Below are 17,108 nucleotides of genomic sequence, written 5' to 3'. Positions count from 1 at the left end.
GGCTTGACACCTGCTTTATCTACTGATATCTTTGAAAAACTAATCTGGCCCTTGATTAATCAACCACCTTTTCTGCTTTTTTTGATTTTGAACAGCTTCACAGACCCACAATATTACCTCTGTTTTTATTTCTAAATGCATGACATGTCAAGTATTTCCAGCATTTTCTGTTTATTTAATGCATAAGGAAGGTTTTGTTCTTATCCTCTACGTTTCCGTTGTATTTAAGCTGCCTTTTTACATCAGTTAGTTATGTTTTAGCATTTCTCTGCCACATATTACATTTCTCACTATCTTGTGCCTATATATTTAAATATTTTACAGACATTGTTTGGGATTAGATAGACTTTTTTTTAAATAATACATTTCAGCATTTGGCATAACCAATCAGGTATTTAGAGTGCCTGGAGCTAACAGTTCACAGCTGAATGCATCTCGACCAAATATATCAGTCAAGAATTCAAATCCATCCTCAGGATTGTGATGTAAGATGTGGAATTAATACATATTTTAATATAATTTATTTTTTAGTTTAGAGTTTTGAATTTTGAACTACTTGCATGAGATTTCTGTGCGTCTGAAGGGGGTGAAAGGTCAACTTGTAAGTATTTCTGTATCTATGAGGATTTATTTCAAAACTGTTTGAGAGATAAAATCTGCAAAAAATAATGGAATTTTTTTTTTTTGCGAGGGGTTCCAAGCAATCAAAGCACAGAATGTAATATGCAAGACTTTTTGATAGAAGATTCTGGGATTTTTTTTCACATTTAGGGGAAAAGACTCATAATTGGAGAGAAAACTTTCAGTTTTAGTTTCAGTTTGATGCAGTTCAGAAGGATCCTGAGCTGAAGATGGACGTGCTAAACAGTTGCTCCTGGAAAAGAGAAAAGGTAGTTTAAATTGTTAAAAATAGATTACCTCAGAGTAAGGGGTTTATTAAGAAAGAGGTGTACGAAGGCTACAGGAAGAGGATCAGAGTTTCAAGACTAGGATCTGGAGTCACAGTTGAATTAAGCCAAAAGAGGTGATAGAGATTCGGATTCTCTCCAGTAACAATACCGTAAGGAGATGCTACTAAGGATTAATAAAGAATTTTTTGAGGATTAATGGGATTATGTTTACCTTGTGTTTTTAAATCTTTAAAGGTGTACAATATATGGAAGTTGGCATATGCCAAATGATCTTCATTTCCTTTTGTGTAATTACAAAAGGGGAGGCAATGGCCTAGTTGTATTATTGCTAGACTATTAATTCGGAAACTCAGCTAATGTTCAGGTGGCATAGTTCAAATTCTGCCACAGCAGATGGTGGAACTTGAATTCATTAAAAAAAAAAAAAAATTGGAATGAAGAATCTACTGATGACCATGAATCTGTTGCCGATTGTCGGAAAAACCCATCTGGTTCACTAATATCTTTCAGCGAAGGAGATCTGCCATCCTCACCTGGTCTAACCTACATGCAACTCCAGATCCCCAGCAATATGGGCAATTCTCAACTGCTCTCTGAAATGGGCTAGCAAGCCACTTGGTTGCATTCATTGCTATAAGGTCTCAACAAAGACAGGAAACCAAATGGACCACCTGATATCGATCTACGTACTGGAAAAGGCAACAGCAGAAATGGCCCGGTCGACCCGGCAAAGTCCTCCCTCATAACATATGGGAGCTAGTGGCAAAATTGGTAGAGCTGTTCCACAGATTACTCAAGCAACTGTCTGATGTCATCATATTCACAGAATTATATCTTACAGACAATGTCCTAGACACCTCTATCACCATCCCTGGATATGTCCTTTCCCATCGGCAGAGGTGGCGTCACAGTCACATACAGTCAGGAGGGAGTTAGTCTGGGAGTCCTCAATATTGACACCAGAGCCTTTAAAGTCTAATTTCATCGAGTTAAACAGGGGCAAGGAAACCTCCTGCTGATTAACACGTGCTGTCCTCCCTCAGCTCATGAATCAGTACTCCTCCATGTTGAAGAAGACTTGGAGGGTGGTAAGGGTGCAAAAAGTACTCTGAATGGAAGATTTCAATGTTGCACTACTGATCATGCTGGTCAGGTCATATAGGACATAGCTGCTGGACTGGGTCTGCAGCAGACGGTGAGGGAACCAACAAAAGAGAAAAACGTACTTGACCTCATCTTACCAATCTGCTGACTGCATATGCATCTGTCCATGACAGTAACAGCAATAGTGACAACCCCACAGTCATTGTGCAGATAAAGTTCCACCTTCACATTGAGAATACCCTCTATCACGTTGTGTGGCCCTATCACTGTGCTAAGTGGGACAGACTTCAAACAGATCTAGCAACTCAAGACTGGGCATCCACGAGACACTGTGGGAACTGTCATCCAGCACAATCTGCAACCTCATATCGCCCACTCAACCATTACCATCAAACCAGGGGATCAATCCAGGTTCAATGGACAGTGCCGGACGGCATGCTAGGAGCAGCACACCAGGCACACCTAAAAATGAGGTGAAGCCACCAAACAGAACGAGTGTGTGCTAAACAGCATAAGCAGCAAGTGACAGGCAGAGCTAAGCAATCCCACAACCAACGAATTAGATCTAAGCTCTGCAGTCCAACCACATCCAGTCATAAATGTGATGAACAATTAAATAACTCACTGGAAGGGAAAACTCCACAAATATTCCCATTCGCAACGATGGAAGAGCTCAACACACAAGTACAAATGATAACGCTGAAGCATTCGCAGTCAGAGTAATAAGTGAATCATCTATTTCGGCCTCCTCCTTTGGCGTCCAGCATCTTAGATGCCAGTCTTCAGCCAATTCAATTCACTCTGCATGGGATCAAGAAACGGTTGGACACGCTGGATACTGCAAAGGCTTACAATATTCTGGTGATAGCACTGAAGACTTGTCCTCCAGAACTTGCCGCTCCCCTAGCCAAGCTCTTCCAGTACAGTTACAACACTGGCATCTACTCAGCAATGTGGAAAATTGCCCAGATATTGTCCCGTACACAAAAGCAGGACAAATGCAATCAAGCCAATTACTGCCCCATCAGTCTACTCTTGACCATCACTAAAGTGATGGAAGGTGCCACCAGCAACGCTGTCAAACAAAACATGCTCATCAATAACCTGCTCAGTGGCAGCTAGTTTGCTCTTGACATCCTTGGATCATTCACAAAAGAGCTGAATTCCAGAGGCGAGGTGAGAGTGACAGCCTTTCATGACAAGACTGCACTTGACTGAGTGCGGCATCAAGGAGCCCTTGTAAAACTGGAATCAATGGGTATCACGGGGCAAACGCTCTGCCACTTGGAGTCATACCTGGCACACAGGAAGATAATTGCGGTTGTTGGCAGTCAGTCATCTCAGCTCCAGGATATCTCTGCAGGAGTTCCTCATGTTAGTGTTCTAGGCCCAACCATCTTCAGCTGCTTTATCAATGACCTTCCCTTCATCATAAGGCCAGAAGTGGGGATGTTCGCCAATGATTGTACAATTCACGATCCCTCAGATATTGAAGCAGTTCATGTTTAATTGCAACAAGATCTGGACGAATCCAGGCTGGGATGCCACACAAATACCAGGCAACTGCCATCTCTAGTAAGAGACAATCTAACCACAGCCATTTGACGTTCAAAGGCATTACCATCTCTGAATACCCTAGTATCAACATCCTGGGGGTTACTATTGACCAGAAACTCAACTGGCCTCACTCAATAAACACAGTGGCTAAAAGAGCAGGTCAGAGGCTAGAAATATCGCGGTGAGTACCTCAACTCCTGGCTCCCCAAAGCCTGTCCACCATCTGCAAGGCACAATCAGGAATGTGACAGAATACTCTCCACTTGCCTGGATGTGTGCAGCATCAACAACACTCAAGAACCTTGACACCATCCAGGGCAAAGCAGCCCACTTGATTGGCACCACATCCATAAGCATCCACTCCCTCCACCACCAATGCTCAGTAGCAGCAGTGTGTACTATCCACAAGATGCACTGCAGCAAATTCGCCAATGATCCTTAGGCAGCACCTTCAACCCCATGAACATTTCCATTTAGAATGACAAGGGCAGTAAATACATGGAAACACCACCACCTGCAAATTCACCTCTAAGCCACTCAACAGCCTAGCATGGAAATGCATCGCTGTTCCTTCACTGTTGCTTGGTCCAAATCCTGGAATTCCCTTTCCCAGAGGCATTTCGGGTTTACCTACAGCACATAGACTGTGGCAGTTCAAGAAGGCAGCTCACCAGCGCCTTCTCAAGGGCAACAAGGGATGGGCAATAAATGGTGGTCAACAGCACACCACGAGTGAATATAAAAAAACCTTCTGTCGTATTGACAAGACCCAAATATGCAATATTGCATGCTTTTGGTCCAGCAAAAAAAAACACCTTGTTAAAAGAAATAAAAACAAAATACGATCTATCAAGCCTGATTTCAGTCTGGTATCTGACTTGTACAATAAAAAAACACTTGAAATCACAATAGAATTTAGAATTGCCAAGTTGTTCTCCTGCAATTAAATTCAGCAGCCAAACCATTACATTCACACATTTAATATATTAATGTTATTTCACCTGTTGCCTCTCAGCATGTCGAGATTCATCATCAGGACTACACAGGAATTCAAGAACCTAAAGACACAAAACATACATTTTTTAGAAGTTGGTTAATTTGACTGTCAATTAAGAAGTTACTTTAAAATCTTTATTTCCATTTCCATGGACAACACATCACTTTGAACAAGGAGGAAAGTGGAGGGAGTAGCTTCACTTCCACATCTTTGCCATTGCCAAATCGTCTTAAGCAAAGTCATGGGACAGCAGAGCTTCATGCTGAACAACAGAAATTAAATATTCAGCACAAACTATGATACCTTCTACTTGACAGCACAGGGATACCAGAGTAAAGCAAAGTTGAACTACCTTGTAGAAATACAGGGCAGAATTCTCTGCTCCCTTTCAGCAGTGAGGTAAATGATGAGAAATACATAAAAATACAGCGTTGAGAGAACATTTCTGACTTTCTCCCTTCAGTTCAAATGTTGAGTTCAGAATCTCACTAATGAGTCTGTATATTTGCATCTCATTATTAGCCCATCTTATCTTCCTTCTATGCAACTCCTAATTCTCTCCTTTCCCTTCAGACTAGACAGCATTAACTCCTGAAACAAAAGTCAGAGCGGTGACCTGGCAGCTCTCCACTTGCCTCTCCGGGCTGTCAAACATCTCTGTCTCCACTATAACATCACTGTATGCTCCAAGGGTGCTTCCGCTTCACCAAGCAAATCCATAAGGACAAACCACCAGTCTTAACACAATAAAATGACTCCACTTCAGCCCTTAAGAAATTCCCTATGGCTTGCATGCTTCTGCCAGACTGGTATGCATGCTGGGACCATCACACTTCTACACAGGATTCATCTTATGGCTCTTACAGCAGGGGAGGCGATGGCCTAGTGGTATTATCGCTGGCCTGTGAATCCAGAGACCCAGGTAATGTTCTGGGGACCCAGGTTCGAATCCTGCCACGGCAGATGGTGGAATTTGAATTCAATAAAATATCTGGAATTAAGAATCTAATGATGACCATTAATCCATTGTTGATTGTCAGGAAAAACCCATCTGGTTCATTAATGTCCCTTTTTCCTTCAGGGCAGGAAACTGCAATCCTTACCTGGTCTGGCCTACACGTGACTCCAGACCCACAACAATGTAGTTAACGCTTAACTGCCCTCTGGGCAATAAATGCTGCTTAACCAGTGATGTCCTCATCCCGTGAATGAATAGAAGAATTCTTGGTTTATTTTCTTAGCACATGGATTGCGTGAGAAAAGTTGCCATGGGACATGATGGACAAATATCACTCAAAAAAAAACTTTGCTAAAAAAACAGGCAAATTGAACCCACAGGGGATAATTAGAATTTAAATCGGATTCGATATCCTGGTTAGAGAGGTCACGGATTATTCCAAATCTCCCACATCCTCAGAACTACTTACCTGGTCAAAAAGCATCCTGTTGACAAAAAGTGTGTTGTCTGGTTTTGCCAGCTGTCGTGCCAGGAAGGTGAAAAGGCACCCAACCTGTGATGGAGTGAAATCTGAATTCTCCACCATAACCTGCAGAAAACAATCAAAAATGGAAATCACTTAGATCAAAAAAGCAGCAAATCAATAAAATCATGTGCAGAATTGGCACTTATTCTAACAGTCAAGCTCTGAACGATTAGTAAGTTATTACTTCTTTCCAGATAGAAGAATGTAAGGAAAAGGAGAGAAAGGGAAAGAAGGATTAAGAAAGAAATGCTAAAACAAAATCTCTAAATATTATTGTTAAATAAAATGTTTGAGAATAACCAATCTAAAAAGATATAGTCGATGTATCATGAACATTTGCAGAATTATTCTCATGACCATGTACCTTAAATCTAAATACAAAAGTTACGTGTAAATATTGCTGACTTAACACAACATTCCCTCACTGATTGTATCACAAATTATCATTTGAAACAGAAAAACTCAGACATTCTACTGCATTTAATTAAACAATCCTCATGTCTCTGGCTGAAGTGTCTGGTAATACATTTTGCCAGAAGGTAGAGGGAAAGGCAACATAGACTGAATGGCACAATTCTAAACAACATGGCAGGGACAAAGATACTTGAGGTTCATACAACAGATCTTTGAAGGTGGTAGGAACTACCGTGGGTAAGAAAAAGGGGCTCTCGAACTTCAGAAATATAAATGTTGAGGACAAAAACCGGAAGCATCACTAAACCTATATAAAGCTCTACCTACTTCTGCTTTACTAGACTTAAGAAGGATCTGAGGATCTTTGAGAGGATGCAGAGGCAATTTACCAGGGATGAGAAATTTTAGAGCAATGTTAGGTAGGAGAAGCAGAGTTTGTTCCCTCTCAGCATAGGGAGATTGAAGGGAGGAGATCTAAGAGAGATGTACAATATTATTGAAAGACTTTGATAGTACCACTAATTTTTAGGACACTATATCAGTTTGAAGTAACATTTTACAATTTTCCATTAGCTATGTTTTTGAACAGTCCAGTTTAAATTTCTGTCGTGAGAGAAAAAGTGTATAAACATGCATAAGATCTAGATTCAAGCTATTGTTTCTGTTTTAATTGCATTGTGTGATTCAAGGGTTGTTTGTTAACTTGAAAGAGACAAGTAAGAAGTCTGAATTTAGCAACTTATACTGAATACAATCGCTAGCTTTATACAAGTCTCATATATTTTACTTTGCTCACTGACGTGATCAATTAGATAAAGCCCTGGAACAAAAACGTCTATTTCAAAAATATATTCTGATATTCTGCTAGAAACATTTGTTCTTATTTGCTTTACTGAATGGGTTATGGTTGCTGGCATTATTGATAAAAGGATGCAACATACTTTGTACCACTTCTCTGTTGGGATGTGTAATTTGTCACACAGGAAAATGTTGACTCCTGGGAACTGAGAGATAAAGAGGAGTGCATTTGTTTAGCCTACTTGATTCTATTTACAGTGATAGTTTGCCTGACCGTAAATAGAAAGAGTTAAATTGAGCCATTTCCTAATTAGCTCTTGAAATTAGAAATAAGAGTCAGTCAGTCTTTTTGTACAGTTTTACCATGGTTGCTGTGGTACAATTCTTCTGAGAGACTGTTCAAGCAACAGTACGTCAGAGACAGAAGGAAAGCATCACCTGCACCATCACATCTGTGGGGAGAAAGTTCTAATTAAGAGTCACCAGACTCAAAACGTTAACTCTGCTCTCTCCCCAGAAGTGCTGCCAGACCTGCCAAGTTTCTCCAGAAATTTCTGTTTTTATTTCAGATCCACAGTTCTTTGTTCCATTTTAGGAATCTTTCGTGCTGTTTTCACGATGTGTTTGTACTAAATATTCGTAAAATCTTGCTTAAAAAAGTTCTACTCCATTCATAAATATTATTAGGGATATTTTGTTAGGTCAAGCACAACTGAAGGCCCTGTTGCTATAAGAACTTGGAACTTAGATACCTTAAGTGAAAGAGTTTGATATCTCAAAATCCCGAAAACTTGCATTACAGAAGATTTAGATAACATGCAGAAACTAATGCTGTTCCCATTAGTTGATAGTACAGGATCTAGGAACAACATGCTCTCTAAGCTGCCTGGCTTCCCATACCAGCAGCCACTCCAAGGTTCCACACGGATCACAACATTAATGTCTAGTTACGGATGTCACTGCAGTGCATGGGTCTCGGAGCCCCATGCAGTGGGAAAGAAAATCGGAGTGAATACTGTCTGGGGGTCAGAAACTTAATTCCGCACAAAAATATGCAGGGGGATAAGAGGAAAATCATTTTATGCCCTGAGTGGTACTGACCTCAAACTGTGCCTCCAAGGACGGGCAAAGCAGACAGGATGACTGATTTCAAAAGGAAATTGGATGTACACTAGTGAGAAATCAAATTGCATTACTATAGGTATAAAGTAGGGCAATGGAACTGACTGAATACTTTACAGAGAGTTGGTATGGACCCAATGGGCTGAATGGGTTCCTTCCATGCTATGATGACTCTATGATTAATTATCCTAATGCAACACTGGAGACTTCTAAAGTTACAGCCAGAGAATTACATATTCACAGCAAATGCTAAATGGAAAGTCAACAATTGCAACCAGTACTTAGAAAATATTTGTATATTCAAATAAAATCTCAAAGAAAAGGGCGAAGTTAGAAAAATAATTTAGCTATGTTTAACCCTATTATCCCAAAATAAAAAGTGTTTATCCTCATTTTACAGACTAGAAATTTTAGTTACAGCTGAAAACATGAAAATTAAAAGATTTGTTAGAGAGCAGGGAACTGATCAGATGCAACGCAGCGTTATCTTTCATTTTTGTTTTTTTGGGTAAAATAATTGAGCTGCAATTTCTGCTGTAAACTACTATTTACAAGAGCAATGAACGTTAATGTGCATTTTACTTGACAAAGGTAACACAATAATAATGAAGTGATAATTTACATAAGAGTTCTTTAAAAAAGAACCAAATTATTAAGGAAGCTGTGAAGTAATTTTAGTCAAATTCTTACTGTGAGCAAGATGTCCACAATCCTCTGCTGATGTTCTATTGCTTGCTTATCATTTCTGAAGTCTTCAAATGTCTATTTAAAACAAAACACATCATTGAAATTGGACGTAAAGTAATCTGTCACACATAAAAGACTCAGCTAATTCAAGTTTAAGATGAGGAATCAGGGAAAAGTAATGCTTCCTTTATCATGACAATCCCACTTGAAAGTTTTTTTCATTTTCTCTTAATCTGCTGTAGCTCAGAGGAAAATAGTCCAAGTGAGTGGCACACATCTCCACAACTGCTGAGTACTTGTGTCCAATTAATCATAATCTATATCAATTATTTGGGTGTGCGGATGAAATGTAGTTATTTCCAAGTTTGTAGATGACACAAAACTTGGTGAAAGTGAGAGCTGCATCAATGAGATTTGGAGAGGCTAAATATAAGGTCAAAATTTGTCAGCTGGAATACAATGTGAAGAAATATGAGTTTATCCACTTTGGTAGAAAAAAGTACAGACTATTTTGTAAATAGAGAGAGGTTGGGAGTGTTAAACTTCAAAGGAACTTGTGTGTCCTTGATCACAAGTCACTGAAAAGGTGCAGTAAAGAATTAAGTCAGCAAGTGGTATGCTGGTTTTTATTGCAAAGGGATTTGAATATACGAGTAAAAATGTTTTGTTGTAATTATACAGAGACTTTGTGAGAACACACCTGTCACACTGTGTATGACTTGGTCTCCTTAATCATGGAAAGATATATTTGTTGTGGAGGAAATGTAATGGCAGCTCTTCTGACTAATTTCTGGGATGAAGGGATTGTCCTCTGAGCAAGGGCTAGGGTGTATTTTCTGGCATCTGGAAGAATGAATTGTCATCTCATTCAATCAAAAAAAGTTCTTACAGGCATCTACAGAATACCTGCAGGAACAATGCCTGCTCATGTTGGGAAACAGTCTCTGATTAAGGGGAAGGTCATTTAAACCTGAGATTGATGGAACTGCTTTGTCGTTAGAATTCTCAGGCCCCAGGGGACTATAGAGACTCTGTACTTTTAAAATGTTCAGGACTGAAATCGAATAGATTTCTCCATACTAAAAACATCAAGGGATATCCAAAAAATTGCACGAAACTGGTTAAGTAGAAGATCAGCCGTAAACTCTCAGATGTTGGTGCAGGCTTGAAGAGCTGGATCGTCTACTCCTGCTCTAATTCTTATGTTCTATCGTCATCATCCATAACTGACAAGCAATACTATAAAATCATTAGGATTGCAAATGCCAAATTTCCAAATCTGATGAAACCAAATTATTGTCGCTCAGATATTTGGGGAGAGAAAAAAACGAAAACAATTTCCCTTGTCTTCCAAATAATATTTGAAAGCAATTAAGCTGTCCTACAATACCACACATGTTTGGCCTTAAAGTAACACAATACCCATAGGGACCCACAAGTGTGCACTATTTTCTACTCAACTTGATCAAAGATGTTACAACGGGGCACCACGGTGCCTCAGTGGTTAGCACTGCTGTCACACAGCAACAGGGACGATTCTACCCTTGGGTGACTGTCGGTGTGGAGTTTGCACATTCTCCAGTGTCTGCACATTCTCCCGTGTCTGCATGTATTTCCTCTGGATGCTCGGGTTTCATCCCACAAGACCAAACGTGCGCAGGTTAGGTGGATTGACCAGAGTGTCCTGGGATGTGCAGGCTAGATGGGAAAAGCAGGGTTACAGGGGTAGGATGGAGGTGGGGGGTGGTGTGTGGGATGCTCTTTGTAGGAGCAGTGTGGACTTAATGGGTCAAATGGCCTGCTTCCACACTGTAGGGATGCTATTCTACCTTTCACATTGCTGAAGGAGGTGGGACATGAACCTGGATCTCTTGATCCTGGGGTAGTGACAATACACCAAGAGCCCCATGAGCCACAAGTGTGCACTATTTTCAACAATGTGAATCACCAGCATCTTTCTTCACAGCCTCATATGTATTATAAAAAATCCAAATAGTGAATGAACATAGTTGAGCTAATTTGTACTGGAGTAACATGCAATTTCTTGTAATGGCAAACCAATCTGCAATCACTATCTAAGATTACCTGAAGATCACTCAAATATCATGTTTCTTTAAAAGATTTTTATACAGCCCGTTATTTAATCCACCACAGCAAACTTTCTGTAATCCATAATTTAAAACAATGACCTCGTGTTTCCTCTTTGGGCATATTGGAGAAATTACGTTGCATAATCACACAAATAAAATGTCCACATGTCAGCATGAACCAGGCAGCAGAAAAGGGAATTGTCTATTTGAAATCATAATGGAAAGAAAACTAGAAGGTGGTGACCAGGCGTGGTTTTATTCATACTGCTTAATATGGGTTTATCTTAAAATGGATCATTTTTACAAAGAGGATTTCCACCTGTTGAGTCACTGCAAATTACTGAAATAAAATGACCTAAGCTGCTTTAATATTTTTATAGGTACTTATTAGTTATGACTTCAGTAAAGTAAATATTTTACAATGAAAAAAAATCAAACTCTGCACATTTTCTTGACATTCTTCATTGGCACTGATAAGTCCAATTTGAAGAGCCCTCATGAACCAGCTCAAATGGCTAAACCTTGGTTGTAGAATGTTCTGAAGTCAACGTACTGAATTGTACATCAGCATTAAATAATGCAAAGAACATAATCTGAAGTGGCTTCAGTTATAATTCACTTCAATTTAAAGTTCCAGAATGCCCCAGTTCAGCTGATTGTGCTGGAGCGAGATGCAAAATTAGAGGATCTGAAGGAAAATCACACCTTAATTTCCCTGCCAGCAAAACAACTGTTAAATATATTTCAGTACATCAATAAATGACACTGTTGAACTTAAAGGTTTCATGCTTATGTATGTTTGGAGAGTTGTTTCTCTAATTAAAGACTTGTTATAAAAAAAATCCTGAATGTGCACTCTAAACATTATCACGTTCTGAAGAAAGGTCACTGGACCCAAAACGTTAACTCTGATTTCTCTCCACAGGTGCTGCCAGAATTTTCCAGCAATTTCTGTTTTTTGTTTCAGGTTAAAAAGATATTGTTTCTAACAAGGTGAATACTATCAAGCTTGCACTTCATCTCCACGGTCTGATTTTTAATGCCATTCAGGTAAAAAGCTCATTGGATCTAACGGAAACCATCCAGTCTGTCTAAAAGAAATGTTGCTTAACAATTCATACCTGGCATCATCTCATGAAAGTAATGGTCTGGCCATTTCTGGAAGTACATCAGCACATGGTTAAAAAAAAAAATCAAGAAGCCAATGGAAGGCATGACTGGACTTTTGTTAAGACCTGTCACGACCATCTCAACATCTCCTTATGACATTCAATGGTGATACCATCAAAGAATCTCCAAATATCAACATGCTGGAGGTTACCAGAAACCGAACGGAACAAGCTATGTGAATATACAGTGCCTACAAGAGTAAGTCGTAGAATAAGTATACTGCAGCAATGCACTCATTTCCTGACTTCTCAAAGCCTGCCCACCATTTACAAGGCACAAGTCAGGAGAGTGATCTAACATTTCACACTTGCCTGGATGAATGTAGCTTCAACAATACATGACAAGTTTAACACCATCCAGGGCACCATACCCACAAACGCCCACCACCTCGAATATCTTTGCTCACTGGCAGCAGTTTGTACTAGACCATCTACGAGGTGTAATGCAAAACCTCAATAAACTCCTTCGATAGTATCTTCCAAACTAACAGTCACTTCCATATAGAAGGTCAAGGAGGGCAGACGCAGTGGAACACCACTACTCACAAGTATCCCTCCACGTCATCCATCATTGACTTGGAAATATATTGTCATTCCTTTAGCGTCCATAAGACGGCAATAAATAGGAACAGAAGTAGGCCGTTCAGCCACTATACCTGCTCTGCCAGTCAATAGCTGATTCACTTTCCTGCACTTTCCCATAACCTTTGATTCTTCTACTGATCAAGAATCCATCTTTCTCAGTTGCAAAATACGCAAGGACTCTACCTCCACAGCTCTGTGTGGCAGGAGTTCCAAAGACTCAACCCTTAAAAGAAATTCCTCCTCGTCTCAGTCTTAAATCGGTGTTTCTTTATCTTGAGACTACCCTTTCTGGTCCTAGACTCTCCCATGAGGTGGAGCTTTCTTTCAGGATTTCCTCTGTCAGGCCTTTTTAGAATCTTCTATGCTTCAATGGGGTCATCTCTCATTCTTCTAAACTTCAGTGAGTAGAGTCCCAATCTGTTTAATCGTTGCTCATTAGACAATCCCTCTATACCAAGGATCATCCTAGTGAACTTTCTCTGAACTGCCTCCAATAAAACAATAGCTTTCCTTAAATAAGGGGACTAAAACGGTTCACAGTACTCCAGACATGGCCTCACCAGCACCTTGTAAAGTTGCAGTAAGACTTCTCTGCTCTGAAACTCCAACCCCTTTGAAATAAGGGACACCATTCCATAAACCTTCCTGACTACCTGCTGCATCAGTGTACTAGTTTTCTGTGTTTCATTCACAGGCAGAATCGTAGAATCCCTACATTGTGGAAGCAGGCCATTTGGCCCATCAAGTCCACATCAACCCTCCAAAGAGCATCCCACTCAGACCCATGCCCCTTCCCCTGTAACCTTGCATTTCCCATGGCTAATCCACCTAGCCTACACCTCCCTGGACACTATGGGACAATTTAGCACTGCCAACCCACCTAACCTGCAAATCTTTGAACTGTGGGAGGAAACCGGAGCACAGTGTTTCCAAGGTCATCTGTATTGCAGCATTTTGTAGTTTTCTCCGTTTAAATAATATTCTGTTCTTTTGTTCTGCCTTTCAAAATGAAAAATTTTACATTTTCCTACATTAAACTTTATTTACCAACTTTTTGGCCACTTACTTAAACTATCAATATCTCTCTGTAAACTGTTTGCATTTCTCGCACAATCTGCCTTTCCACCTTTGTGTTGTCTGAAAATTTGGCTACGGCACATTCACTTCCTTCCTCCAACTTGCAGACTGAGTACTGATTGCTGTGAAACACCACTGGTCACAAGCTGCCAACCTGAAAACCTGTCCTTGGGTCAAAATCTCAAAGTCCTACCATAACGTTATTGTGGGTCTACCTACAGCATGGGGACTGCAGTGGTTCAAGGAGACAGATCACCACCATCGTCCAGTGAGCAATTAGAGGCAGGCAATAAGCGTTGTCTGAGCTAGTGATGCCCACATCCCATGAGTGATTTTTTAAAAATAGTGACAATTTTACCCAAATCATTAAAGTTAAAATGACTCTCTCAATATTCAGTTAAAAACATAGGGCGACCAGGTAGTTAGACAGCACCTCCTCAACAAGCATCTTGTGGGTCATGCAATCATGAACTTCAACACTATAAAGTACAGATAAATGCCCGAATGCAAGGTGTGTATGTTTACAGGAATAACAGTCATCAATTGAAAATATTTAACACAGATGAAAGATTTGTAAAACAAAAACTTCATCACAATCTAAACGTCACCCCTAAGCACCTCAAGTCATTGATTTAATATTTTGTTCTCAACTGTGGTTGTCAATGCAGACATAAACAATCAGTTGATAATATGGTTTGGACACTTGACAACATTCCCAAGTCGATTGATAGCTCTGATGACTTTTCAAAATGTATTTATTGGGAAATAATCACTTTTTGCACACTTTTAATCACAGTGCATAATTTCAAGTTTGAACATTGAATAAAGCAATGGGGCATGTGGTAACTTTAAACCATTTTCTGTGTCTTGCAACATTACAATTCACCTGCACCATTTTTCTAAATTAGCATTCTGTCAGATTAACATCCCTACATAACAATATATACTTAGGCATACCTACAGTGGTACAATTAGCAGGATCTTTGGCATTCAGTCAACAGAACAGCACTGACTACTCATGAAGAGAAATTAATCTCTGCTTTCTATTCAAACGAAGGCTATGTATAACTTCATAATTCAGTTTGTGCATATAATTAAGTAATTGGCGACTGCGAGGGGAAAAACTTCTACAAAAACATTCAATAGTGAAACAAATGATGAATTACAACGAAATTGAGGCATACAAAACAGTTGTGTACAACGCATAATACGAGAAAAATTAATTTTTATTTTGTTTTGAGAATGAAACAAAATGAGAGAAATGTTATGAACAACTGAACATTGCCTTATATTGTGCACAGTTTTTGTTTTCTTAATTGGAAAAGGTGTAGCATTGTGCGAGTTTCAGGGGCTCAAAGGCTGCAGAGGAGGAAATAAGAAAGGGCAATATTGCTAGAGGATTCGTTAGTGAGGGGAGTATACAGGTACTTCTGCAGCCACAGATGTGAATCCAGGGTGGTATGTTGCCTCGCAGGCGCCACGGTCAAGGATGAATTGGAAAAAAGTTCCAGAACATTTTTAGCGGGAGGGAGAACAACCAGAACAACCACCATCTTCTCAAGGGAAACTAGGGACAGACAATAAATTCTGGCCCAGTCAGTGACGCCCACGTCTCACAAGTGAATAAACAAAAAAGAAATCAGAAGGGAGAGAAGCTGAAATGGAATTAGAAATTAAAATGCTCGTAAGTTCAGGAGACAGAGTAAACATCGGTCAGATCAGCAAGAAGTGAGGTTAGCCAGGCTAAATGGCATATATTTCAATACAGGACATTGAAGAATAAAACCAGACAAGCTGACAACACAGACAGTGACGATGTGGGAATATGATATCAGAGCTATGACTGAGGTTTGGCCAAAAGATGGACAGGATTAGCAACTCAACATCCTGGTTATAGGGTGTTCAGAGGAGATAGAGAGGGGAATGGAAGAAGGTGGGGTTGGGGATCACAATATTGATCAAGCAATCAGTTGAGGCAATGACGAGGAATGAGCCATGTGGGTAGATGGAAAAAGAAAACACAAAAGGGGAAGTGTAATATAGACTCCGCAAACAGTCAGCAAGAGACTGAAGATCAAATGTGTCATAAAATTTCAGGATAATAAGGAAGTAATAGTCAGGGATTTTAACTACCCAAATATTAACTGGGATGGTTTTAGTTTGCAAGATAGGAAATTAGCAAAGTTCTTAAATTACATACTGGAGAACTTTCTTAGTGAGTGCATAGAAAGACCAACAAGGGAGTGGGCATGACCACAGGCAGGTAGATGGCATTTCAGTTCAGGAGCATTTTGGAGACAGTCACCATAACTCTGTCAGATATGGAAAATGATAAGGATGGGCCGGGAATGAAAAGTCTAAACTGGGGAAAGGCTAAGCTAACAAAGCAAAGATATGATTTGGCCCAAGTGGGCAGGGATCATATACTTGCAGACAATATATTTTCAGAGTAGTGGGAGGCACTAATGGAAAAAATGGCAAGAGTGTAGAGCAAATCTTTTAGCATACAGACAAAGGATAGTACGAAGTCCGGAGAGGCCTGGATGTCAAGGGACATAAAGGTTTGGAGGAGCAAAGAGAAACTTGTGGGAAATATTGAGGATTCAATATGGCAGGGTCAATAGCGGAGCATATAAAGTGACTGAGTGACACATAAAGTGGCAAACTGGGGGACACAGGAGATTTGAAAAGGGAAATTAGGAAGGCCGAACAAGTGGATGAGAAAGCTTAGGAAATAAGGATAAAGGAAAATTCAAAGAGATTGTTTTTAATATATAACAGGATGTGAATAACAAAGTAAAGAATATGGTCTTATGTTAGCCTTCATAATAGAAAAGCTAATCTGGTATAGAGATCAGGTTGGAGGATTGTAAAATATTCAAAGAAACTGAGTGGGAGAGAGAGTGGGAGAGAGAGAGAGAAAGAGAGAGAGAGAGAGAGTGTCAGAGAGACAGAGTGTGTGGGAATGAGTGAGAGAGAGAGAGTGCGAGAGAGTGTGCGAGAGAGAGAGTGCGCGAGAGAGAGAGAGAGTGCGCGCGAGAGAGAGAGTGCGCGCGAGAGAGAGAGAGTGCGCGCGAGAGAGAGAGAGTGCGCGCGAGAGAGAGAGAGTGCGC

At 40.1% G+C, this 17,108-nt stretch overlaps 1 protein-coding gene across 5 annotated transcripts in view; it reads right to left on the bottom strand.

Moving 5' to 3' along the window:
* The window catches only part of vps8 (VPS8 subunit of CORVET complex), a 518,442-nt gene that overhangs the window by 368,195 nt on the left and 133,139 nt on the right, over positions 1-17,108 (bottom strand). For all 5 annotated transcript variants that reach the window (XM_048598730.1, XM_048598733.1, XM_048598732.1 and 2 more), the window contains 3 exons: positions 9,078-9,149; positions 5,997-6,116; positions 4,574-4,630 (listed from right to left, as the gene is read on the bottom strand). In XM_048598730.1, coding sequence (XP_048454687.1) covers positions 4,574-4,630; positions 5,997-6,116; positions 9,078-9,149 — 249 coding nt within the window. The remainder of the gene's footprint in view (positions 1-4,573; positions 4,631-5,996; positions 6,117-9,077; positions 9,150-17,108) is intronic.

This window comes from Rhincodon typus, chromosome 7 (assembly GCF_021869965.1).
Source record: "Rhincodon typus isolate 14 chromosome 7, sRhiTyp1.1, whole genome shotgun sequence".
Lineage (NCBI taxonomy): Eukaryota > Metazoa > Chordata > Chondrichthyes > Orectolobiformes > Rhincodontidae > Rhincodon > Rhincodon typus.
The sequence above is the reverse complement of the archived record's forward strand: the minus strand, read 5'-3'. Positions and strand labels throughout refer to the sequence as shown.